Here is a 27,160-nt window from a genome sequence, read left to right as displayed (position 1 = left end):
TTAATGTTTCCATTTTTATTAAATTCTGCCCTTTAGGCATTCATGGGGAAGGCTCAACATTTATTACGCTGTATGGGATTCTGATGTGGGATATCATTTTCATGGATGACATACCTGACGTGTTCAGAAATTCCTATCAGGTAATTTTAAAAGGCTTTCTTTAGTTAATTTATTTCTCCATTGCTGTAGACTAAGTAACCATGTTAAAATCTTATTTAGGATTAGATTAGCATTTTATTCTTTGTGTTTCCTTCATTTTATTATTTATTATATTTGGTTTATTGCCAAGGGCCTCCTCAGCAACCAGTTGCTGTGCCAGACTGGATTCACAGTCAGAGAATGTGGGATTGATCTGATTGAATGTTTGTGTCCTGTAGCTGAGCTCACTGGGCAAGGTGAAAGAAACAGTGGAGAAACACTGCTATGTCCCAGCCTAGTTCCTCTCGTTGGAAAAGGACACATTCCATTGGGGGGAAAAAAAATAAAAGTCCATTTCTTTTCAATATCTTTATTTATCAACCCACCCACCCCACCATTCTTTTGGGATCATCCCTCCTTTTCAACAAAGGAAGCAAGCAAACATTACACAGCCCTCTCCAAGAGCTCCCTGTTGGAACCTAAGGTCAATGATTCCAGGTGAACTTGTGGCTTTATTTTTCTTCACCATCTGAAGCAGAAGTCCTTGTGGCTGAGCTGAACAGGCCCACAAGTAGGACAGGAAGGGGGCAGCTGTAACTCCAAAGGCCATACAAAACTGTGAAATGGAATTCATACAAATAGCTCCTCTTGTTGTCCTTGTTAATGCACAGCAAAGCTATCCATGATCCTCAGACATCACCAGTGATGAGCTGACAGCTCACACCTGATTCTCTTCTCACTCCTAGGCTGTATTTTGTGTGATTATGTGTGGCAGCCGTCTGTGTAAGGCTGTTTCCTAAGCGAGAGCTCTGCATTTGCTTTTGAAAAGCTGGTGGCTCTCGGGCCCTGCCTGTTCCACAGCATCAAAGCTGAATTGCTGCAGGGGCTTTTTACGTGCTGAGTGTTCAGCTCTGTCTCAGGGCTCTTCCTGTGGGCACTGGAGAATCCTCCCCAGCTCCATGATGGCTTTGTTCTTTCACCTCAAACTGCTCACTGTGCCCGAGTTTTGATCCTGGGTCCAGATCCTGCCTGGAACATTACTGCTCAGAGCGCTGGGAATGCATGGAATTCTTTGTCTGTTAAAGGAAACCTCTGTCTAGAGTTCAAAACAACAGAGCAGAGGCCGACATGTGGCCAGCGTTTGTTGCACTGGCACTGGGTGTTAAAACAAATGCAAATTTTTTCCTATTTAATAAATATTTATGTGGTGGGCATGTTCAAGATAAATCAGCTCAATGTTTGAGTGACTTTGTAGTTAAGAAAAATATGAAGTAGAACATTATCATTCTGGGAATAGCAGTTGCAGTGGCAGTTCCTGAGAGCTGTATTTACCTTTTCATCCAGACAGCCCCCCTGGATTTATACACTGACAGCTTCTATGAGAGCAGGAGGGCTGTCATCGAGGCCAGACTCCAGCAGCTTCACACAGCTTCTTCGGAGACACTGGCAAAGTTGGTTGCTGATGTCTGGACCACTCAGGAGGGAAAAGAAACAGCCCTGGTTAACTGGGGACGTTTTATTTCCCTCCAGCAAGTCCAGGTAAGTAACTGTTGCCCAGCATGGGCACTCCAATTAGGTCTGACATTCAATTTCTCATAGCCCTAGTGTGCTGATAAGAAGGTTGTATTGAGGCCTGAGCCATGGCAGGTGGAGAGTGGTGGGAGGGAGGAATTGAGATTAGGCATTATTGCCCTGAACTTCCTGCACAGGTAGTGTTACAATTTTCTCAGATGGTCACTTTTTGCTGCAAAAGTAGCGGGGAACACAGCAGGGAAATTGATGTAGAAAACATCTACTTAAGTTTCTTGTTACACGAGACTAAACAAAGAGCTGAGCTGGGCCATCCAGTATTCTTGTGAGGGTTGGGAAATGGTTCTGCAGGAAATTAAAACCAATCCAAACCAATTACCAAACCTTCTCTTGCAGAGCCTGGTCTCTTGCCTTGGAGGAGCGTTTCTGAGCGGCGTTTTCCGGCGGCTTTCCAGGGACCTGCGGCACTGCCGGGGGGGACTGCCCGACCTGCTCGTGTGGCGCTCCCACAGCCGGCACTTCAAGGTGTGTGGGGAGGACGGGAATACTCAGCACTCAGTTGCCTTCCCTGGTGTAAAACCTTGCACTTGTCAGCCCACACAAATGGTAATTTCCTGTGGCGGTGGAGTCAGACTGGGCTGACCTGGCCCCACGGAGCAGTGGGTGATTATCTGCTCCTCCAGCAGCTGCGCTGGAGCTTTAATGGGCGTAGGGAGCAGCAACGATCTGCGCTGGCTGAGGTTGGTGTAGAAAACGTCTTTGATTCATCGTATTGTAAAGCACTTGGTACCAATCAGCCACACATAGACTGTTGTTAGCAAGGACTTCTAGTGGCACCACTTAGACAAAATCTGGATTATTTGAATCTACAACTATGTCTATGTCTGCTACAGAAATTGACTAAATGGTCATGGATGGTGCCTTGCATGGTAGTGGAATAGCTACTAGAAAACCATTAGACATCTCATCTGTTGGAGCAACTTGTTGTGTGTTTATGATACAGAGCTGAATAACAGAAATCAGTTCTCTAGAATACCTCAGTAAGTTGCTGTCAGTATCAGCTGGAACAGCTGAGGGTGCAGACACTCAATTTTCAGTATGAGAGATGTTCATTCACCAGGGCTTCTGTCTGTGTTTTGGTGGATATTTAATATATAAAATTTAATTCTCTTACAGTTAAATTTTGAGATATGGGACAGTAATTCAGCACACACTAGACCTTTCATTGTGCTATAATTTCTCATATTTTTCTTGCAAATAACAGCTATAAAAACCCACTTCTTGCATGGGAGCTAATGCTCCTTCAATTCCTCCAGGGACACACTTCTAACCATCCCCCTTTCCTTGTAGCTGGTGGAGGTGAAGGGCCCCAACGACCGCCTGTCTCCCAAGCAGATGCTGTGGCTGAGTGAGCTGCACAAGCTGGGGGCTGCAGTGGAGGTTTGTCACGTGCAGGACGTTGGAGGCAAGAGCAAACGCTTCAGCTGACAGAGGTTGGATGATGTGGGGAACTCGGGTGTTCTTAAAGGAACTGGCAGCACACACCAATGGCTGCTACTGATTATTAAAAATAGTTTCTCCTGAAATTCTGGTTTCTTGGAACATTACCACAGTCCTTTTTCACACAAAACATACAATTTGAGAAAACTGTCAGTATGATTTACTGCATGTCACTTTGTGTTCAGAAGGGCAGAGCCCTTCCCTTCTCTCCACAACTCTTGACTTATTCTCTGAGGTAATCTGGGGTTTGCCCAGTGAAGAGCAAGAGCTGCCTTCAGACTGGTACACCCAGAGAGCATTTCTACAATGTAGAATAGAAACTGGGCCATCAGGTCCTGCTCATTTCCGTGGTGCCCTTGTGGCCTAAATTCATTATGTTGGGCAAGTCTCCTTGCAAGGTGTGAGCTCAGCCCCTTGCCAGGATTATCAGGTCCAGTGTGGTTCTCTGCCTGTCCCCACTTACCATTATGTATTTGAATTTTGCACTTGTACAGAAACAGATACAGGTGTTCAAGGATGGCAGAGAGTAGGCCATAAAGCATTAATGCTGTTCTAATGTGCTGCTGTGTATGAAAGGATAATTTAACAGCCCCTTCTGTTGTATCTATATTGCCTGTATAAAGGGAAATATTCCTGGTAGTAGACAGGAGCAGGTCAATGCCAAGATGAGCACACTCAGTATAGTCATTTCTGCCCCACATAAATTGATGTGTTTGCTCATTCAGAAGTATGTCAGTCAACTGGAACTAAAAAGATTAATTCCCTCGTAAGATGCCAAAACCCCATGGGTTTCTCTTAATTTTAACACACCACCAACATCTTTGCTCTGGAGTCTTCATTCTCATATTGAGTAAGTTCTCTGCTATCAGAAATTCTGATCACCATGCAAACTGCAAACACTATAATAGAATATAGCAAGAAATAAGATAATTTGCACATCATTTTTATTAATCTTACTATAGCACAGTATCCATGCTATTCCTGGAAAAAAACCACATACACACAATTTTTTTTTTGTTAGGGGAAGGGAAAGAAAACCACCCGAAGTTCACTGTGGAAAGGTATGAACTTTTATTCACTCTAATTTACTTCACATTCACAACTCAGCATCAGGATTTTATAATCTTCCTGCCACTGCTACTTTACTCAGTAAATCATTATCAGGCACAAAGGTTTTAGTTTTAGTGAAATGGTGAACTCTAAACCATCACAGCAACAGCATCAGAAACCTACTGCCTAGAGCAATTTGAGGTACAGATTTCTGTCTCTTGGTTAGAGGCAAATTTAAGATTTCGTCCTTTGCTTAAATACACGTTAGGATTTTTTTGGTTTTAATATCTTTCCATCTGAGAATAAGCCAAAAGGTTTGCCCAGCTTGCTACATTTTCATTAAAACACAAGGCAGTTAGTTAATTGATCAGAGTGGTATTGCAGGCAGGTGCGCAGAAGCACACGTGCAGGCCTGGGCAGACACGCACAGTTGTCAGTGCATTTCTGGAGGCAGGACAGGTGTGACACAGGGCTGTGCCTGGAGGCTGAGGTGCCAGCGCAGTCCCAGCCCTGCACTGAGCCCAGCTGCTGCACTGGGGCTCCCCCTGTGTGGTACAAAGTCATGACTCAGCCAGGAACAGCTGCAGTAATGCATATTTTCTACAAACACAGAAGGATGAGATGCTTGGTAGCTTTTCTACTCTTGCAACACAGAAATGGCATTTAACAGCATCTTGTTTTATGGTGAAGAGAAATTAAAATTTGAAAATATGTGTACATATATATACACAGACATATATATACACACTTGCATGTCAGTATTCTGTACACAGAAGTTAGATACATACTCACACCCCAAAATTGCTTTTGAAAGCTATTAAAGATATTCAGAACAGTCCCTACTGACTTGATAAGGCAACTGTGCAGAGTGGAGAATATTTCACAATCAACACTTGGTACCTGTCTTTCAAAAGTGAATCAGAAAGCATCGAGCTGTGTAACTCAGAGGAAGCAGCAGCATCCACAGGCTCACTCCCACAGACACAGCAGCTGCTCAGACTCCTCAGCAAGGCTGTGCAACACAGGGAAGCAGAACTTTGTCTTCAAGTCTAGGGAAAGGTGGCTCCCTTCCCTTCCTCTCTGCAGGAGGTGCCCGCTCAGCCTCTCTGACTCCCTTTTTGGAATGGTATAAAATTTCTTTCTAAGTCTGTTTGGCAAATAGATATTTTGACAGGTTTTATTATAAAGGCATATTAATTTTAACCCTCTCCCATGCTATATATATAAAATACAAAGACCTTCTGCAGCATCTGTACACATCTTAGAACTGAAATGTAAAAATGTCTGAAACCTCATTATAAAAGACAATTCTGTTTAAATATAGTACCCATTTTCCCCCCAAAGGGTACTAGCCTAAAGACTTTTTAATTCCACCAGCTGCTTTTGTGGAGTAACTTATTTACACATTTTTGGTACCTTTAAACTGAAAAACTTATACTTTTAAGGAAAGAAAAGAAGAAAAAAAAAAAAAAGACTATAGTTTTAACTGTCATTTTAAAAGAAAATAAACTGGTACCAAAAGACACTAAGCACACAGGTTGAGGTCTTTATGTCAAGTATCAGGCCAGGGAAAGCAGAAAGCTAATGGGAAAAGAGGAATGGCAAAAGCAAACTAATACAAATGTTTGAATAATGAACAAGTGAGATGACTGCTCCAGCAAGCCTGGAAATAAACACAACTGGTTTGTGGACCATTTAACATGCTCAGCTCATCTTGCAGCATAATCAGGCAATTGAGGTGAATACACGTTTTTTCCTCACAAACAGTTGCCCAGAAGCACCTGGCATTGTGTCACAACAGCCTGTGCCTGCCCACATTGTGCACAGCACACACACAACAGCTGCTTTGCATAGGAACAAGGTTTGGAAGTTTTGGAAGGTAAAAAAGGAAGTCCTCCTCCCCTGACACTGTTCACCCTTGCATTTGCCTTGCCTTGCTTCCCTCTCCCAACCCCAGCAGTGCAAGCAAGGCAGGTCAGGGAACAGCCTGGCAGCCAAACCCCACTTTGTGATTTAGGCTGTGCTGAAGATCAGTTTGTGTTTACAAAGATCTCCAAATCCTATCCCCTCCCCTTTTTTTAAACTCAAATACACTGTGTAATCCCATCCTGCAGCTTTCTTTTTTCCCCATTGAGAAAACAGAACAGCTGAGTCCATCATATATAAGGCCTTTAGTGCATTAACTGGTGAGGCAGCACTGGATGGATGGATGGATAGAGGCTCAGTGTCAGCTCAACAGTGTTGGTGTTTATACAGAAATAATTTAATACACAGTACAGCCTCGCTGCTCAGAGAAGGCAGCTGACAGGAGCCTTAGCCTATGAGAATGATACATCACTGTTTGTCCAACCTCCTGGAATTCTTCACACTGCTGCCTTTCTCCCTGTGAGTCCTCTAATGGACAGCATTCAAGGAGAGGCAACATTTAAAAACGTTTCAGAACAACGAGGAGGCTGCTACATTAAGCAGAGGGAGGCTGTTGGATGTAATTCCCTCAGGGAGTGCTTGTTCATTGCACTGTCCCTATGGATGTGCAAAAAGAAGGCACCACTCACTGCTCTTCTTGCAGCACCTGCCTACCAGTGACTGCAGCACCTGCACCCCTTGTGGAACTGGCATCGAGGAGCCAGTGCTCCTCTCTGGAAGCCAGCAGGGCTCAGGTATGAGTTCTGCTGAAAGCTACTTCATCCTGCAAAAAAATGAGAAGGGGGTTGGCAGGGATCGGGATCTGTGCAGGGATACAATGCTGAGTAGTCAAGGTGCTCTTATAAAAAGGTGAGGAGCTTGTGGGACTTATAAACAAGCTTAACCTTAAAAAGAGAACACCTGCTGTTTCTTTTGGATGCCTGTTGTTTCCAGAAATGGAGAGGGGGAAGCAGGGGATGGAACAGGAACTTGCCACAATAATCTGTTTTAAAAAGTTCAGGGAGGGGGGTGTCAGCTGCATTAGAGTAATCCTGCTACTGTTTCCTCCCAATTAAAGGCACTTCTAAAGCTACTACAATACAGTATCTACAGTAAATGTTATAAGGTTAACAGTGCATTGTCCTGATGTGGATTCCTATAGTCTAAAGTCAAGCTCATGACAAAGAGCACAAATCTGACTAATTGTTAATGAATGTATTTTGGGGAGACAAAGAAAAGGGAACAACCCCTTCCATGGATACACTGCATTAGCACAATGTAGGGTGATCGGTCATGGAACCTTAGTATGTTTGTATCTATGCAAGTAAGTATTACTCCTGAAGAGGCAGTCTGATAAAATAGTATATTCCCAGATTTCAGCTGTCAGTTCATCTCCACTGCACTACTTTGGCTTTCCAAGCTGTTTTATCAAAGGGTCACTTCAGTCACCATCTGGGAAAACAAAGGTATATCAAGCAGAACCCTTACTAATGACCACACCAAGCCTTTCAGTTAGGTAATGAAACACTATCACTTGTAGTGAGCCAAACCCCCAAGAACAGGAGGAATTGGGGAGCAGAAGCCCCAGCAGATGAGAACTACTGAAGACAAAATTGTGCGATTAGAAGCATGACTTGCCTTGCTTTTAAATATTTGTGCAAATCTTACGTAACGTTTGTATATAAAAATTATTACAGCTTTCAATGCCGCATTTAGCAGTGTTAAGTTAGGAAAGACAAAACGATATGCTGTATTCTCCCCAAACCTTGAAACCTCCACATCACCTCAGTCTTCATTTGCAAGTGTCTCGGTGGATAGCCAAATTTTGGCACCACTTAAAAATTTGCTTAAAGGTGTTCCCAAAATGCTCCGTCTGCATAGGTTCCCTACAGGAGAAAATGGGAATGAGGAGGAGAGAAAGTCTGGGGTGCCTGAGGTGTCATTTAAACCATTTGCTCTGAAGTACATCCTGCTTTGATCCAGTTCTGAGCAGTGGCCTTGCAAGGAGGAGTTGCTCTTGTACTGCCGCAGGCTGCGGTTTAACATGTCCACCTCATCCGCCAGCAAAGAAACTCTGTGGAAAGCGGTGATGGAGCCGCCGTGGTTGATCTGGGCCTCGGGAACCCATCGGAAGTAGCAGAGTTTCCACAGTTTTATTTGTGTTCCAGAGAGATGGGGCAGAATGACACCGTGCAAATCAACGGGCTTTGCAAACCAGTCTCTGAAGTACTGCTCCATACTGTGACTCTGCCCCTCTGCTGGCTGGAAAAAGTCTGGCTTCAGTTTTAGTATCAGAGAGTTTCTTCTTGGAAGGAACTCTTGCTCACCAATGACTCCGTTTTTTAGTGCTGGGGGGACACCTCGCAATGTGGAGCTGTAGTTTTTCTGCGGAAAATAAACACTGGTAATTTTCCAGTTCTGCGTTCATTGGAATAGCAAATTTCCCTGAACTGCCAAGGTGCATCATCCAGAGAAATGCTGTAACCTTTAAATAGGTCTGAGTCACTACTGCGGGGCTCACAGGGCAAGCTGTGGCCTTTAGAAAGAAATACATATGGTTTTTTTGTAGCAACAAATGATTGACTTATAATCAGTATTTACTGAAAATACTGACAACCCCAGGGAAAAAGCAGCCTGTCATCACTTTTCCAAAGGTGAAATAATGCAAATGTTGGCAATGACTCAGTCACATCGGAAAAGTCCTAAAACACAAAGCTCAACAATTTACATCTTTACTTCTACAGAAAATAATTTCTTTAGGCTGGGAAGCCAAGAAAATGAAGGCTCCTACTGCTAATCCAAGGGCACCTGCAACCCCTGAGTGTGAGCACAGCCTCAGCCACAGGCACAGCCCCTCAGAGCCCCCCCAGTTACCTTGGAGCGCTTGAAGGTGCGGGGGGCCCCGTTGTGCACGCTGGGCGTGCTCTTCCCGATGTACAGCGGGTTGTGGAACAGCAGCCGGTCCCGGCTCGTGAACTGAAGAGACCAGTCCCAAACACACGGGAACCTGAGGCCTTTCTCATCACCCAGCTGAATATTTTTGCTTATAGCAAATTCCTGCAAGAATTTAACATTCAGGCAGATTAAAAATCAAAGAAAATGGGCTTATTCATCAGTCTTAAAGCCAGCATGTAACAACTGGGCAAAGAGGAGCAGGGTAGCACAACAGAGCAGCAAAGCAACTGAAGAAAACAGTTGCTCTGCATTTGTGCAGTTACTTTTCAATTATGTTAAATTGTTTGTTGGCTTACTCTTAACCCCCAAACTGGCATTTTGAGAGTTCACCAATAGTTTCTCAATGCTCTACTTCCTTGTAAGGTTGCTTCTTACAATTTTAAAGGGAAATTATTTAACAAAATAAGTAAGTTTCACTTTTATCAGCCATCAAATGTTTTTTACATACAGTTCTGATAAGCTCCAGTTTTCAAAATCAATTTTAAGTTTTCAGTTTTCTAAATGCCCCATTGTGCATTACTATTGGAACTTCATGCAGCATCTCCAACTTTTTCAACCATTCAAAGAATTATGTCAAGAGATTTCAAAGTCTGCCTGAAGCATGAAATTCTATTTATTGCCTGTCATTCTACTTTCTGAGTTCCAGACACAGATTTGCTTCCTAGAGGAGTACAAATAACTACGTAGAGTAGTTTTTCTAGGAAAACAACAAAGAAATTCAATAGGCTTTCTACTTGAATAGTTACTCACTGTCTCTCCATAGATCACCTGAAAGTCATGAGGATTGTATTCACCTGGGGACCTGAGTGTTTTGCCCCAAAAAGAGTGTGACAATTTAAAGGACACACAGGAAGCCTTTAGCTGGGATGCTGTTATTTCCAGGGGGGCAGGCTGCAGTCTCCTGCTGGACAAGCAGGTGCAGCCCCTCCTACTCACAGTGCTTTCCTTGACTCGCTGGTGAGGGCAGTTGAAGAGGAAGGTGCCGAACAAGGAGATGCGGGCGCTGTCGTACAGGATGGTCAGGTACACTTCAGAGAACTCAAAGGCTGCTGGGTATTGTTCCAGCAGCTGCCAAACACAGTCAAGGAACATCAAGAACAAAGGAGACTGGGAAAAGAAACAAGGAATTACCAGATTTAACATAAGTTTTTCCCAAATCATACCAATTTCTTTGCAGTTATGGTATTTGGTGGTGCCATTGAGTAAACCATAGGGTAAACTATTTGGAGTCTTGTATTTTTCATGATTCTATGCAACTGTCACATCTGTATTCCTGCTTAGCCACTTCCTTCTCAGTGCTGCCTTTGCACAGCTTTCCCTTCTGTGTCAGTCAGTTCTTTCCTGGGCTCCCCTCATACTCATGCAGCTACAAAAATCCTTTCTGCCATCTATATGTCCCTCATAATTTCCAAATTAGTGCTTCCTTGCCACTTGGCCTTGCTTTTACAATGTATTTACTTCCTTGTTTGAAATGACTGCAGAGTTTATGATTCAGCCATGTTCATTTCTCACCACATTTTCTAGTTTTTTTCCATAGCAGCCTATAAATGGCAAAAGTATAAACAATCATTTATGTAAAGTTTTAGAAATATTTTCCCCTTCCCATTTCACTCTTCAGTTTATCCTGTCCTAGGGCCAAAATAGCTGTTTGTCATTATTTCCCTCTTGGCATCTCATTTCTTAATCCCTCTCAGTGCCCTTGATTCCTCTGTGGGTTCCATGCCCTGGGGATGTTCCTGTTCTGTGACTCTGAGGTTCCTAACCTGGGTCCTCTATGCTTCCACCTGCAGTTAGCAGTCCCTCCTTTGCCATGAAGAGGCCAAACAGGATGAGCTGGCAGTGCTGGAAGCTGAGCCCTGCGCTCCCCTCCTTCCACCTCCTGACAGCTCATGCAGCTGTGGGGCTTCTCCAGCAGCTCCCTGCTCTGAAAGCACTGCAGAGTGCTAACACCACAGGGATGGAAACAGGGATTGGTAAAACACACAGCAAAACTACCCCCTCCAACCCCACTCCTCACCTCCTTCCATTTCAAACTGAAACATGAGCTGTGCTATTGTTTGTACCAGTGAGACGCTTTCATGTGTAACCCTGAAGCAACATAAAATCCCATTGGGTTGCACCTGGTATTTCACAGATTCTCACACAGCTACAGAGGGTAAAGAAAAGATATCTCTACCCTGGAAAAAGACTTACTTCCTCTGATACTATTTTAATGAGATCTGAAGTATTAAAACGTATTTTTACTTTTAGATTTCTGTACGAATAAACGTTTGGGATGATATCAACCAGATACTGTGATCATATGCAAATACAATTAATTTTTACCTCTTTGTCAGATCTCTTTAAGTGGTTACACCTATCTAAAAATTGATATCCTGCCATGACCCATTCTTTCTGTATTAAGCTTTGAAATCCAACAATTGTTCGAAAATAGGGATCCAGCATGACTTGAATGAGAGAAGCAGCAAGACAGCTCAGGTCCCGTCCCTCTTCCTCTGCAAATGACACAGAATGTACAGAATATATAAGGTAAATGCACATGTACAGAATTAGATTTCAGAGAGCAAAAAGGTGCAACTAGGTCCTGTCTTTTTCTTAGAATATATTTTTTCCCGTGTTTTTCTTTAAAATATACTTTTATAGTTGTTTTAATTTTTCTCATAATTAAAAAACCCCAACAAACTAGAAGAAAATCACACTCTTATCTTAATCTGAGACTTACACTATAGGGCTCCTGCAGCATCCAGCACAGCAGTGCATTCATCAAGAACAAAATACCCACTCAACTGCCTAGTACTTAAACCAAGATGTGCTGAGGAGAAGGGTGTTCATACTGCTAGAATTTTTCAACGTTTTTCCACCCTGAAGCAATTTTTGGAAGGCCATTATATGGGAAGAGTGGGATATCCCAGCTGGGCAGTTCTTGTAAAAACTAAGGAAATTACAGAATTACAGATATGAGCAAGTTTTTCAGTATCTTTTCCTCTAAAATACCTGTTTGCAGACACAAGGAGTGGGCACTGAGTGAAATAGTTTTGTCTATAGAACCTCTGAATTAAACTGATATTGTTTATGCAGGGACTATTAGCCCAATTAACTCAGTACAAAGGTTCACCCTAAGATTTTGATTTTATCATTGTCAGAACAAAACCCACAAAGACTCAAAGCAAAATATTCCTTTGATGCTAAGGACTATACTACAGTTCAGACACATAACAAAATTATTTTTCCTTATAGTTCCCCAAATGCCTGACATATTCAGGAGTCATGGGGTTTATGTATAAAGATTACAGTTGATTTTATCTAAATCTGTTTATCTGCATTATCACAGTAATGCAAATAATTACAGTATGCTCTGTGTAGTATTACCTTGAAGAACTACAGAAACGTGCTTACACTCCATCATATAGACAAGCTCAGCAGAATGCTTAAGAAAGGCTCTAGACAGGAAAAGAAAGTGATTTAACAATTAACAGAAATTCACACTCTACAAGAAAAAAATATTTAAGTGATCTATATTTATCTAACTTACATATTAAAACAAACAATCCTTCAACTGATGCACTGCTCATTTACAGTGCTGAAAGCTTTGAACATTCCACTGAACATCATTTTATTAATGATACCAACCTAATGTACTCTAACCAGCGAGTGTTCTCCAGTGAGGACAGCCACTTCTCTTCGGTTTCCTCAAAAGGCTCTGCAACAGGGACAGTAATTACATTGCAGAACAACTTCCAGTAACAGTCCCTATCAGCCAGGTCAATTAAAATTCACTGCATGTCAGGAAAACCATCCCCAGAAAAGAAGGAAAGCCCAGCATACCATTGACACAGAGCTGTTTGAGTTTGATGTGTGCAGCCTGGATTTCCTGGATGTTTGGGAGACACTTGTCCAGGTCAGATTTGTAAACATCACTTCTCAGGGGATGGCTTCGAGTTATGGCATTACAAATCCTGCAGGAGAAGAATCAGCAGGTTTATTGTTGGAGAGAAGAAACAGTCCTTCAAGAAACGTGCCACTGTCTAACTCCAAACAATTAAACACACATAAAGCATGCACCTTGTTCTAAAAAAATGTTTACTGGTTCATTACTGGAGATACATTGCTCCTGCCATAAAGGTACTGACTCAAACATTTTTGGTGTCTGAATGGGTTTCAGCTAAAACTCAGAACTCCAGCCTAACACAAAATGCAGGTGTTTGCACTACTAAAAAAGTCACACTACAAATTAAACCAAAGAACAAAAACCGCTAAGCTTGTAAACTACCTACACTAAATTGCTTCAGTCTTTCATTAAGGACAGTGCATGACAAATACTTCACAGAAATACCGTGTGCATTGTGACACTGAATCTATTGAATTGTGTTTCTCAATGCCACAAATGAAGGTATTTTTTTTACTGTCTTGCTGAAGGAGGTAAGAAAATCTCCACCAATGTAAGCTGTATTACAGTGAATCTGATCCTTTTATCAATAAATTCTGTCATCTGAATGATTAGTCCCCTAAAAAATAAACATACCTTAAAACCTGAAAAGTTATTCAGCATTTGAAACTGGAATGGCCTTGAATAAAAACTGTGCCAGAAGCAGATCCAGAGAACAGTCTGTTCAAAGTTTTCGCATGGCAACACTGCGTGTCACACAGGGTCACCTCCACTGCCACCCACTGCTGTGTCACACAGTCATCACTGGTGTTATCCTAATCCCCTGACTGAAGAGTGACACAACAAATCATTTACCTTTGATCAATTCTTCGCTGCTGCAATACATCTTTAATGTTGGCCATTCTCACAAGGGCACTCCCGTTAGGGTGATTCCAGGACCATACCTAACATGGGGAAAAAACACAAGAAACAACAAAACCTTGCAGGTTAGAGCTATTCTGTACAATTTTTTTCATTACTGCTATGCACAGAACTCTGTTAACTGGCATGTGCAGCCCCAAGTTGAATACTGTGCCATGACCAGGAGCAGGACCAGAACAAAGAGGGCACTTACAGGCATTCGCCTCCCAATGAAGGAGTAGGAGTACAGCTTCAGGTCTTGATCTGCTAAGGAAGACGGAACCACAAAATATTCTGGAAGGCTTGTGGAAAAAAAAATAAAATAAAAAGATAAAAAAGGGTTACTTTTCCCTGTGTTTTTTACCATCTTCCCTCTTGCTGCAGTGCAGTGTCACCAGCTCGGTGAGGCTGTCCCAGAGCAGCCCCTGGGCGTGGCTGCTGCTGTCCTGTGTGAGGGCTCAGCCACAGCACCAGCACAGCCCCGAGGAAACTGAGAAACTGCATGTCCCACATGGAAGTACAGAAGCACCAAAGCAATGCATGCCAAAACATGATTTTCCTTTAGGAACACGACATTGCCTTTAGGGAAGAGACTTGCAGCATCTTTCACCTGGGGGCCTCTCCAGAGAGCAGCACAATTGAGAGGTGCAGTGCACAGCTGGGTGCAACAGAGGCTGTGGGGCACATAGGACAAGACAGCCCAATTCCCTCCTGCTGGTGTCCCAAGAGACACTTACCAAGTGGAGATCATATAACCTTCATTGACTGAGCACACTCTCCACTCGGATGCACCTGTCCTTTTGATTTCTCTATCCCAATCCGAATAAGTTTCAAACAAAGGAGTCTGCTGAGCACTGACACTGCCGATGCCACTGCCACCACCTCCTGGGTCTATGCCATTCACCTTCTTTGCTAGGAAAAAGAAAGTCATCAATGCCCATTAAAAAAAAATAAAAATCAAACTCTTCACCTTCCTAAGTACAAAAATAAGCCATTAGCATCAGGACTAGTATTATCTATATTACCTACTGCTGGATTACAAGAAAGTGGTGATTTAATGGCAGCTTGTTGATACATGAAGATGTCAATGTATATTTTCCCTGCAATTTCATTAGAAAGCAACATAAAATTGGCCTGCTGTGCTGCTTGATAGAAGCCAAGGCATACTGATACTCAGGAAGAAATGTTATCTCTAGTCACAGGCTTTCTTTCTTCAATATGCCAAAGTTTGCAACATTTTAAATACATGAACCCTTTATAGGCTACCCATTAATAGCTACCATGTCAAGAAAGCAAAATAAAATTTATATAATTTCAGCAATTTTAAATAACTGCTGTATTAACAGCAAATAAAAGAAATTGAAGGCCATGTTAAAATATTGGGGTTTTTATATAGATTTATATCCACACAAAAAGATAGCGTATCATTTTGTGTCTTGGGACCAGGAGCTTAGAGAAGCTGTTACTACACAGAAGGATCTGACTCTGCTGATCATTCTTTAGATGCCAAGAGGACAGTCAGCTGTGTCAAAAAGAAATTACATTTTGTTTCTTGACAATTGAGGTACATTTTCAGATGGAAGTGGAATAAACTGAAAGTCAGCCCTGTGGCATCTCCCACGAAAGCTCTGAGCCTTGGCAAGAGCCTGCCCAAAGGGTGCAGAACAGCCTCACAGCTCTGCTGCCGTCCCATAACTTGTGTGGTTTCTGCTTTCTGTAGCTGCCAACTTCATTCTTGCACTGGCACTCTGGCTAATTAGCACTTTCAGAAGAAAACAGGACTAAAATCAGACTGAAGTAGTTCTTCAAAGATGGTAAACAGAGAGATACAATCATTACAAGAAGAGTGAATTTTCCTGTTTAACAGCAGGATATATAACTATCAAATATAGCCTGGGAAAAAAACAACGTACACATATACCAGAGCAATGCAGGCTTTTTATGTTCCTCAGGAAGCACAAAGACAGCATTTCACCTTTACTTTACTGGGAGTAGCAGGGATAGAGAGTCATTAAATAGCACTGGAATTGCAAGAGCAAAGTCAGAGATCTATGGGACAAACACCAGGGCTCACAACAAGAACACCCCAACCCAACCCAAAAGAATTTCAAATTCTCTTAGGAACTGCAGCATGGCAGAACAACTCTCCTCTGCCATTCTGGTCTGCTGCTCCAGAGAAACATTTTTACCCACCTTATGTAATTCTTCCACTAGGTATTTTTCCATATAGCAAATGGTATTTTAAAGACAGAGTAAAGGCAACTTTGTGACAGCCCGACATTTTACTGCAATTTTATCCACAAATTGGCTTCCTCCCTAGTACTTTATAACATGAAAATACATGGACCTTAATAATTTCCCAAGCTTTATGAGGTAAGAAATTCCATCTGTAATCATGTGTGCAACATAATCACATGCACACTTATTCTCGTGCATGCATAGGGCAGTCATAGAGGCACCTGGATGAAAACCATGCATTGTTTTGCAAATTTGAAGGCCTGATCTCATATTTCCACAAGGTTCATGTTTTGTAACAGGCAGATCAGTGGTTTCTAGTGGCAGCTGCTGAGTTGAGATGTCAGTACCACAGCTCTGCAGCAGCAGCATGCTCTGTGGGGAGGCCTGTCACCCTACAACTGATGGCTCTCGGCTGTGTCTCGGCTGGGGAACACTCGGCAGTGACCGCACAGCATTACGCTAGAAATCAAGTTCCAAAGGCATCTTTGCAGGCTTACCTAACTGACAAGGTTCAGTTGGAGATTGGCCTTGAGCAGAGAGGGTGTGCTCCAACTCAGCAGGGGTGGTGGAGGTTTTGAGTGGTAAGAACTGCCTAGTAAGCCTCTAGGAAAGAAGGTATGGAGTCCCAAGTTGCACAAATCCTCCTGCAATACCACCAGAAGAGAAACTTATTCCCAAAAGAAGGGCAGGTGAGCAAGCCTGCCTGATGGGACACTCACTGGGTACCCAGAGTACCAACACATACAACAGGAGGATGGAAGCATGAACTGAGAAACAGGAGTATTCATGCTGGCACAGTTTGGCTTTGTTTCAGACAGGAAAGACATTGCTTTGGATTTTGGCCATTAATGTCTATCCCAATGAATGACTTATAACCATAAGTAAGAGGTTGGGTGCAGAATAAGCTGATTTTGCTACCTTTGGAGAAAGCCTTAAATGCTTTTTGCCACTGCTTCTGGACTGAAATCTTACTAAGAGTACATATTACAAAACAGGAAAAAAAGCACAATCCAAGTACTTTCATCCTTACCTGGATTATGATATATTTCCCCAACGTACTCAAATGCAAAGAGAAGCTGAAGATCCGTTGGCTGAGAATAATGAGCTATTGCAAGGCACACCTAGGAAACAGACATTTATTACTGTTATTTATATATCTATATAGACAAAAAAAATATTGCCCTTAATTGTAAGAGTGTCAAATATGCAGAGCTGTGGAAAACCTAAAAATCAGTCTTTTGATATTTTCTTTAATTCAAAGAGTACTTATCAATCCAGCAGAAGAACCTAAGAGCACACAGGATCAGTTCAAAAGGTCCAACCTAGCACTGTTCTGACAGCAGCCAGCATTCAGTGCTTAGGGAAGAGGGGAAAAACACAGAAATACCATAATGGAATTTTACCAAGACAACTTTAACGATTAGCAGTTCAAGCATGTCCTGAACTAAAATCAAGTATCAGTATTTAACAACATTTGACAGATATTTCAGCTACAATGTTGTCAGTTGGGCCAGTAGGTTTTTCATGGGTGACTTCCTTTTAAAAAATCTTATTGGTTCTTTCCCTAAAATTATTAAGATTAAGAGTGCAGCACATGATTTAGGATTAGATCCTAGACTTAAAATTTCATCAAGCATTTCTAGTAGGTCTCTTTGAATGTAGATACTCACTAATCAATACAAAAGATTTGACAAAAACCCTAATGTCTAGAAGAATCAAATTCAAGAAGAAAAAAGAAAATACTATGTAGACATTGGTGCTATTATTCTTCAAATTTCAGGACATGAATGGAGTCATTAACTTTGTCCTCTTCCCTCATTATTTGCTTCTGCATTTTACTAAACTGTACCTTTTAACCAGGGACAAAGACATAGCATAAGCCCACATTCTTACCACCCAAGTTTTTTTTATTTTCTGTCTTCCCATCAACTTTTCCCAACTTTTCATATTTAGAAACACATTTACAAAATTTACTGTGTTTAACAGTTTTAAATATTATTTTTGAAAAATATCCTGTGCATCCAAGAAATTATTTTCTGTTAGTGAAGGAAAGTGTCCTTATTGTGATAGAACAGAAAGATTTGCACCACAGAACTGAAGGAACACCAGTGCTGGCAGCACTGGGCAGTGGGAACAAAGCTCAAAAGCTCAGCTGTGCTGAGATCTGCACATGGAGAAAATTGCTGTATTTTTATTGTTGGTATGCAACATACATGGTGTCATGGTGTACGTATTTTTACATACTTTGGCTTTTGATTGGGACAGTTCTCATTTTTTATAAAACCAGTAATGACAGTAGACTAACTTGAGCTGAAAATGTTGTTTCACAAACACTCAACAAAAAAAATTCCAGTCGAGTCTTAGAACAACGGTTTCTTTAACTGTTCTCCCCACACTGTCAGTTCTACACTGAAACTGCAAAGGGAAATAGAGGACAGAACATTCCAGGGGTGACCACCCCCCAAAAAACCCACAGTACAAGTGTCCCTGGAGAGCAGTACAGCAGGACTTTCCTAATGAACATTTACAAGTTCATTTCCAGAATTTGATAAAAGTTTTAATGACATAACTGGAAGCCATGCACATTTTACTAAATCCTGTGATTTCAGTGTACAAACCAAAGCAGAAGCAGCCAGCTATTGAACAAGATTTGGCTAATTCTAACAGATTACTTTTGGCTATCATTCACAATGAAACAAAATGGAAATCTGTGTATATGCACATTTTGACTTCCATTTTTCTATGTAGCTTTTCACTACAGTAACTGATGCTAGCAGAGCTACACCTCATCTTCATTTATGGAGTGCAAGTTGAAAGCCTTTTACTATGCTAATCTACTCTCAAGGCTTCAGGACAAACTGCAGGGAAAAAAAATCCATCATGCTGCCAAATAACACAACAAATACAGTAAAACCTATTTTTAAATAGGCAGCAGCTGAAGTCTCTGTCATTTGCTTGCCACATTTGAAAAAGGGAGTGTGTGTGCACTGCGTGAAGAGGGATAAAATGGTGGTGGTGGGGAGATAGTAACCATCGAGGTCTAGCTCCCCACAAATAATATGAGACCACAGTTGTGCTTTTAAATAAAGCAGGAGCTGGAAAATGCTCTGGGTGTTCCATGGAATAGATGTAACTCACACCATGTATTGCATGGGTGAAACAGTCCATCCACAGGTTCAGGACCTCTATTTCTCTTATTTTAAAAAGTGATGGATTTATCCTGCTATTGCCTCTGTTGTTACATTTTAGAAAAATTCCACTCATACACTAAGCAAGTACTAAAGACATACTAATTTTCTGTTTATTCCTCATTAAATCCCTATAATAGCTTTATTGTCTCAGAGATTCAGAAGACAAGCACATTCCACAGATCTCAGCAGATTATGGCCATAAGTAAAAGGCTCTAAATTGGAAGACAAACATGTTTTACAGGAAGCGTTCTCATATCAAACTTAAAAATGTTTGGTATTCTTGCCAATTTACAATTGTGTAAAGCCAAAGATATTTAGGCTCGGACAAAAAACAAGAGAATAGGCTGCTTGTTGGAAAATTCATTTATTAAAAGCAGTAAACACAATGGCTGTAGTTATTTCGTAGTACAAAAGCCATTTCCCTATGTCAGTGTCCCCTGTTCAACCCCTATCTGAGAAAAATAAATTCTACTTTCAGGGCACACCCTCCTCTTCAACAGGAATTTTACCAAGGGCAAGAGCTTCAAAGTATTGCTAATGCTCTTGCAGAAGAGTTGTGAACAGCAACATTTCAGATGTGCTAAATTAGCACAGCCCTGCATTTTCCCTCCTTCCTTAAACCAGGCTACCTGGCTTGTGAATGCTGGAAAAATACTGTTTTCCATTGCTACTGCAATTCCTAGCCCAAGCAGACACCTGTGGTAGAAAGCCATACAGGCAGGACAACATCAAGTTCCACAAAAAGGTTTTGTTCATTTTCCTAGGTTGGAAAAGTTATTGGGAAAATAAGCATTCAGCCTTAAGAGAATTATTAAAATTCATCTGTATATTTAAAATACCTTTTACCTTTGCCCAGGGAAGCTGTGGCTGTGGCATCCCTGAAGTGTTCAAGACCAGGACAGGGCTTTGAAAAACCTGGTGTAGTGAAGGTGTCCCTACCCATGGCAGGGGGGTGTGGAATGAGATGAGCTTTAAGGCACTTACAACCCAAACCATTCTGAATCTGTGATTCTGTAAGTTTACTTCTAAAAAAGCTGTCTTCATTCCCTCCAAAGACAGTACCTTATGCATTCCCAGTGCCTTGAAACAGTACCAAATTTGTGATCTGTATAAACAATTAGAACAATTAGAACAAGGTAATAGAGCTGGGGAGGCAGGAGGAACACATTAGAACGGGTCAGGACTGTTTGTCCAAAACTCTTAAGAGTTTCATATTATTGTTCATAACAATTAGGGAAATAAAATGTTCCCCTCCATCCCAAGTGTTGTGACGTAGGAAAGGCTACTTTTGATTGCACAGGAAACAAGATTTGAGATAAAAAATTTTCCTTCTGTTTTGATCGAGCATGTGATTCTGAAACAGCTCTTATTCAAAAAAGCCTCCTGAAGGAAAAGAACTGTGAGAGTTGCAGAAGAGAAGGGGATAAGAAGATGGAGATATACTCATGAAGGCACAGGGGGTGTGCCACTCTGGGGCACTGCCAAGATCCGTGTGCATGGTGAGGCAATCAACACTGGCCATCACCTAACAGAAGATCTACAGCCTCACCTTTTAATACATTTTATTTTCTCAGTCTAATGTCAAATGCTGCAGTGTGCCTAAAAAATAGCAGAAGTTTTCAGTTTGACTGTTTGCTGTCATTTTTGGAACAAAATAATTCCTTTCCTCTAAGGAATGTGAAATGCTCCTTTTTTTGCACCGCCTAACTTAAGACTTCCCCAACTTGCTTACCCTTGCTTCCCCATCCTCCACTTCCTCCCACACCCATCTGGCTTTCCTTCCTTTGGAGGATCTATTGCTTTATTTTAGAGACAAAACAAAATTAAACTGCTAAACAGTGGTGAGTGCAAATTTCCATTCCTTCTATTTTTCCTTAACGCTTGTTTCCCAAATATCCACTAATAAAAATGAGGAAGAAAATATTTACCTGGCTGGCTAATGCTGAGACAGTATTTTATTAGCATGTCTTGGCTGCAACAAGTACTGAGGGTATTTTTCTAACAGAACTGATTTTTAAGCTTCTCCATAATAAATTACCTGAAAATAAATGAATGTTATTCTCATAATGTTTATGCTTAGAGGCAAAGAAAAATGCCTCTGAAAGTTCTGCCAACATTAGCCACGTATCTACGTGTAGTCAAGTCTGTCAGACTGTCCACATCAGAAGCCTGCTTCCAAACTTGGATCCTTCTTTTCACAGCATCCAAAGAGATCCTTGGAAAGAGGATCTTTTTGAGATCTCAAGGAGAGACTTGGAATAATCTCTATTCTAGTTAGGAAACTTAATTGGTTATTCTCCCTTATGTCCTGCTCAGCAAACAGAGACACTTCCTTAGGAACAGATTACACTCTCTTTGCCAAAACCAATTTATGTCACTGGATGCTGCTGAGTATTTCCAGTACGTGCAAAGAACTATGTTTGAAACAAATTACTTAACTGCATAAAGTTAGCATCTGTTGTCCTAACTATTCCATATAATTAAAGCTTGTTTTGAAACATTAATTGCCATGGGTATTGTTTTATGTAACTATTGCTATAAACAGAACATTTGCAATCATCTGGCAACAAGCAGAGACATTTATTTATACTCCTGTATTTGAAAATGCAGGTAGATATTTTGTTTTGACCTACCAGGGCTTTATTTATTTACAGAGTGCTACTCCTGTGTATTACTAAGATGACATTTAATTACAGCCTGATCTAATCTTGGTTAGTCTGAAGAGAAAGGTATCTAGAGCCCCAGTTCCATGGTCAGTCCTCTCCTACAGTATTCTCCCAGTCTGACAGCAATGCACCCTCAGCCCAAGAGCAGGCTTCTCCTCACATCACAACTCAGTTACACTTTAAGTCTTGCTCTTCCCTACTAAAGTTATGCACACACAGCTATTTTGAAGTAGACAGCTATCAGAATTTTCTTGTACAAACAGTTGGATGTAAATATAGATTAAAGAGGCCTTTCAGAACTTTAGCCTGATCACTATCTTCTGTTTTTAAACATCAGGACAGTCTTGCTAATATGTACTACCTGGAGGGCAGGAACAGAAACCAGATAAAATCTTTCCATACTGTGATGCCAGCATGCCATCTAAATGCCAGAAAGAACAAAACAACTCCATTCAATATGCTGTGTAAGACCCTCTAGATGTGCTCACCAGCATCCCAAAACAATTTAAGCAAAATCCTAATACAGGAAAACTGATCTAATAATCTCATGGTTCTATACATTTATATTTTAATGTTAACAGAATAATGTTATGGAAACATTAGATTAGACTAGCTGAACCTGATTTCCCTTCAGCAACAGAGCTTCTGTGCTACACCCACACAAAGCTGTGTGCATTGAAACCTACCTGATGCATTGAAACTGCAACAGTAACCACACAGCTGATATTTGTACAAGCTTTCTTCCTCTCCACTAATGAGCACATGCTGATATTTGAAAATGGCAGTTGTTACATTTTTGGTCATCACCAGCATAACCTCTATAACCACACAAGCTCTGCTTCTCTAGACCTAGCTCTTCTTCCTGTCAAAAGAAACCACCTAAGACCATGTAATTATAAATGCCTAATGTAAAGGCCTTCATAAAAGGGTTTCACTGTTTACTCTCACGTAAGAAAATGCAGCAAAAAGAATGTTAATGAGATGCTGAGTTTATTCTCTCCTCCTCCAGGCTAATCACTCTTCTTTGCTGTGACAGCCGATTAGGAACAGTTGGTGTAGAGATATTGCAGGAGATGGCTGCTCCAGGGGGGTTTTGGAGGAGCTGTGCAGGTGAATGCTCAGACTGCCAAACGTGGAAGGTTCCAAGCAGCACAGGCAGCAGGCAGGGGGGCAGCCAGAACAGGAGCAAGGCCAGAGCAGGGTGGTTCATGACGGGCTCCTGCCCGCACATCTCTGAGAGGGTAAAGGGGCTGAGCCGGTTCAGCAGCTCTCAGTCACTAACTGCACACAGAATTATGCCTGGGCAGATGGTCCTTGGGACTTACAGGGCTAAACTCAAACCTGATCCTACTGAGGAGGGGAATTGTTAAGCTCTCAGAGCAAAGTGGGTCACTCCTTACGAAACGGAGGTCAGGGGAGATGGAGCAGCGCAGGGAGCGGAGCACTGGGAACGCCGGGCACCAGAGCCCCACTGCGCTGTGACCTGCGGCCGCACGGGACGAAACCTCCAGGAACCTACAGACCCAACCACTCCTCCCCACAAGAGGGGAACGAGCCTTTGCTAACAAAACATTGAGAAAGAGCCCAGGCTCATGTAAATTGGACAAAATGGTGACTCCAAGAGGAGAACTTGCTGTGCGACACCATTAGGGATATCCATAAGGCAGTACAGTCAACCTCTGGATAAATTAAGCTTATGACTTTCAGAAAATGTATCAAAGCTTGAAAAATTTTCCATAAAAATGCAAACATCTGTTGTACAGATGTAATGCAACATTCTGAATCCAGTCCTTAAAAAAATTTCTTTAATAAATTAATAACTTTTATAAGTACAACAGATATGACAAGAAATACTGTTTATCTTACATGATACTCAACAGTTAATACATCACATCAAATTTTTCCCCTAATAGATCTGACTCTAAATGTCTGGATATTCTCCTGTAACAGAAGATGAATAATTTCCAATTCTTCCCCTCACTTCTCTATCAAAACATAATAATACAAAATGTTCTTATCAGCACAGCAGCTGCTATATGTAATGACTACAAGGCAGGAATTCATAACAGGATAATAATACCTTTTTTGCACTTTCAGGACCTGCTTCATCAAAACGAAATCTGACAATACGGAAGTCTTTGCAATAAATTATTAATTCAGTTGGATTAAATTTAAGTTTTTGGTTGGGACCCAGGACCTTCTGCTTCCTCTTGGTGTCATTCACTGCAAAGAAGAGACAAAGTTATTGGACTGTGTTCTGCAAGGAAATACAAGATTGGCTCAAACAGATACAGTAATGTTGCTATCAGAAGTTTTTTGGTTTTTTTTTATTGGCACATTTTGATTCAGGTAGAAAATCTGTTAAATCCTGTTAGTAAAAGCTTATGTTTCACTAAACTTAGGGTAAACCTCATATTTTAGAAAAAGGGCAACAAATGTGGGCCAGTGCAAGACAATATAACAGGTCAATAGGATCTCTGTTGTAAAAAAAAAAATAAAATTTCTTCATTGTGTTATTCCTCAGAAATACATTAATATTTTCACAGTGATCATAACCAACTTTGGGCATTGAAAACTTGTAACTAATAATTTAATTACCTACAGTCAGAAAACCAAGTGTTTAGCAGCCCATGCCATAAACAAAAATTGAAAAATTATCACTTTTATAGAATTTTACAATTACAAGATGAAAAACATTCTTAACAAACAGGTTAGTCTAAAGAATCCAACAAAACAAAACCTGGTTCTACACAAGAAGTATTTTGTTTCTTCAGATTAAGTTATCGATTGCCATTTGCAGAGTTTTGGAGGTCACCAGCTATTGACTTGCTAAGAATTACAGAGGATTGAAAACAACAGCATTTCTCTTGTCAGAGATCCCAGCTGTGTCTAACTGCATATGTGCTTTTTGCAATCTAGTGTATTTCAGTGGCAGAGATTCAGTTGATTCAATGTAAAAATGTTGCTCACAAAGTTCTGTACTGCTATAATGTGTCTCACCTACAACATCTGTTGATTCAAATGGCAGTTATAAACAGAAAGACCCAACTGAGTCTCCTGCATGGCACCTCAAGATTTATTCAGCATTTGAGGTTTTCATCCTAATTTTAAATAAACCAAATCTTTCAAATCAGGGAAGATTAATGACATAAAACCTCAAGTGTCAACAATTCTGCAGAACTTAACAGTTTTGTACTGAATAAGAACAAAGCCTGTTCTTACACTTAACTATTTTTGACATACCTGTGACAATCTGCTCAATGCATGTGAGTGGGACATCGTGTTCACCAAGGAGGAGGTTTTTATAATGGAATTTCTGAAACACATGAACTCACAGCCATTAATTGCAGTTCTGCAGTTTGCAACCAGATATACAGAACAACTTTGAAGAAACTACGATAAATATCAGGCATGCCTAGGCTTTTCTGACAGGTACCACCCTTGTCTATTCCCAGGTAATTAGAAGCTGCTGAACTGCACACCCAGCAGTTTAGAAACCCCGGTGGAATATGCAAAATAATCTCCTTATTTGCACTGAATTTACTGAATTAATATCAAAAATTACTCTTAGAAATTCAATACAATTTGAAGCATAATATATACATATGTATATATGGAATATAAGAAATCTGCAATTATTATTACTTTCATAAGCATAGAAAGAAAAAAATATTAGTTCTACTTTCAGGGACAAGTTTTAACAACTACTTTGTGCCAAAAATTAACTTTTTGAAGTAGCGTTGTTCAAACTTAGTAACCATTATTGACTAAGAATCTATCTACTTTCAGAGTTTTACATATCTTCAGTTAACAAAACATTTCCTTTAAAAGCCCCAAATGAAAGTGCAAACTCTACTGAAAATAACACACAGCTCATTACTTGGATTTCCAATGTTGTGTGCTTTGCTATTCAAAAACTGATCCTAGTTTTGAATGCCATGAATTCTGCTTTGACAAAGCAGAAGAGTTCTCCTCCCCTCTTCTTGTTGCTTCATCTACAATGAAAACTCATTTCACTGTTCCTTTTTTCCCATCAGTAACAGCAGTAAAACTCCATCACAGAAGAGCTTTGCTGATCTGACACTTTTCTAGTTCAAGGGACATTTGTGAACAGCAACAGCACCTTTGAGGAGGAGCGTATCTGTGTATAACCCCTGCTTTGCCTTTTGTAGAAACACTTCCCAGGAAAGCCTCCACACTCGGAGGTGAATGGAGCTGGATGTACTTCTGTACAAATCTGCTCTTGTTCTGATATGAATGGATGGAATAGCAACACAATCAGAACAGGACAGTGGAACCTCATCCTGTAGCCTGCTTAGAAGGCATCCATTAATATCAGATATGAGACAGACTGACTGTGTGAAGAATTTCACTTTTCACATTCATGATGCACTCATGTGAGTAATAACCAACCTGCAGTGGCATCAGGTCATCCGTAATAAAGGAAATCTTGAAGTTAGTGCAAACCAACTTGCCCCACAGATCATACTGGCTTGTGTCTGTTGCAATGCATTTTCTTACAAAATTTACTTCGTTCACCACAATTTCACCTGAAACAGAATAGAGGGAGGGGAAGGGAGAAGCCTATATAAATCCTGTAGGTACAACAATTCTAAGTCTGTAGTACCAAGGAAGCCCTAACTCTTTACCAGTTTCAAGTTATCCACCTCTTCTGGGTAAACGTGGAGTTTAACTCACACCACTCCAGGGGAAAGAGAAAACTACCATTCCAAAATGGACAATATTGTGCAGTAGTTAAAACAAAACCCAAATCCAACAAAAACAACCAACCAATTTAAAGCCAAAAACAAAACAAACCTCCAACAACAAAAACCAAAAGAAACCCCACAAGAAATGCAACCCACAGTCAAAACTACACACCACTTTCCTTAGATGGAGAGATCAAGATCTGCAACCCTCCACTATTAAAAATTCATTGGTTTGAACAACAGTGTCCTTTAAGCAAGCATACATTCCTGTACTTCAGCTAGTATTTATTTTAAAAACTGAAATTAGCTGGCTATTGTTAAGTGCTCCAGAGAGTTTTATGAACTTCCTAAATTCAGAATCATCAGGCCACATCAAATTTTCCATTTATAGAGACATTTTCAGGTGAATTCAAAAAACAGAACACAAACACATTTCCAGCTTTTTACTGTGACTGTCTAATGAAGGAGACATTTTCTCTATTTCCTTAATAA

General features: G+C 41.0%; 2 protein-coding genes across 7 annotated transcripts in view; one reads left to right on the top strand and one right to left on the bottom strand.

The window, feature by feature from the left end:
* Positions 1-27,160, top strand: part of FAN1 (FANCD2 and FANCI associated nuclease 1) — a 41,025-nt gene that overhangs the window by 13,507 nt on the left and 358 nt on the right. For 2 of the 4 annotated variants that reach the window (XM_015638970.1, XM_015638971.3), the window contains exons 11-14: positions 37-140; positions 1,483-1,677; positions 2,065-2,193; positions 3,019-3,254. In XM_015638970.1, coding sequence (XP_015494456.1) covers positions 37-140; positions 1,483-1,677; positions 2,065-2,193; positions 3,019-3,156 — 566 coding nt within the window. In that variant the 3' untranslated portion in view covers positions 3,157-3,254. Of the gene's footprint in view, positions 1-36; positions 141-1,482; positions 1,678-2,064; positions 2,194-3,018; positions 3,255-27,160 lie in introns of those variants that run through there. The other 2 variants (XM_015638973.3, XR_004498988.1) reach the window with 2 other exon arrangements.
* The window catches only part of MTMR10 (myotubularin related protein 10), a 35,743-nt gene continuing 12,798 nt past the window's right edge, over positions 4,216-27,160 (bottom strand). For all 3 annotated transcript variants that reach the window (XM_015638974.1, XM_019007935.1, XM_033517095.1), the window contains 14 exons: positions 26,373-26,509; positions 25,203-25,275; positions 24,040-24,182; positions 17,133-17,223; positions 14,602-14,776; positions 14,079-14,166; positions 13,820-13,908; positions 12,904-13,034; positions 12,709-12,778; positions 12,448-12,518; positions 11,404-11,573; positions 10,015-10,185; positions 8,998-9,180; positions 4,216-8,508 (listed from right to left, as the gene is read on the bottom strand). In XM_015638974.1, coding sequence (XP_015494460.1) covers positions 7,909-8,508; positions 8,998-9,180; positions 10,015-10,185; positions 11,404-11,573; positions 12,448-12,518; positions 12,709-12,778; positions 12,904-13,034; positions 13,820-13,908; positions 14,079-14,166; positions 14,602-14,776; positions 17,133-17,223; positions 24,040-24,182; positions 25,203-25,275; positions 26,373-26,509 — 2,192 coding nt within the window. In that variant the 3' untranslated portion in view covers positions 4,216-7,908. The remainder of the gene's footprint in view (positions 8,509-8,997; positions 9,181-10,014; positions 10,186-11,403; positions 11,574-12,447; positions 12,519-12,708; positions 12,779-12,903; positions 13,035-13,819; positions 13,909-14,078; positions 14,167-14,601; positions 14,777-17,132; positions 17,224-24,039; positions 24,183-25,202; positions 25,276-26,372; positions 26,510-27,160) is intronic.

This window comes from Parus major, chromosome 10 (genome assembly GCF_001522545.3).
Source record: "Parus major isolate Abel chromosome 10, Parus_major1.1, whole genome shotgun sequence".
NCBI classification, from domain to species: domain Eukaryota; kingdom Metazoa; phylum Chordata; class Aves; order Passeriformes; family Paridae; genus Parus; species Parus major.
This window is presented reverse-complemented; position numbering and strand designations above follow the sequence as displayed.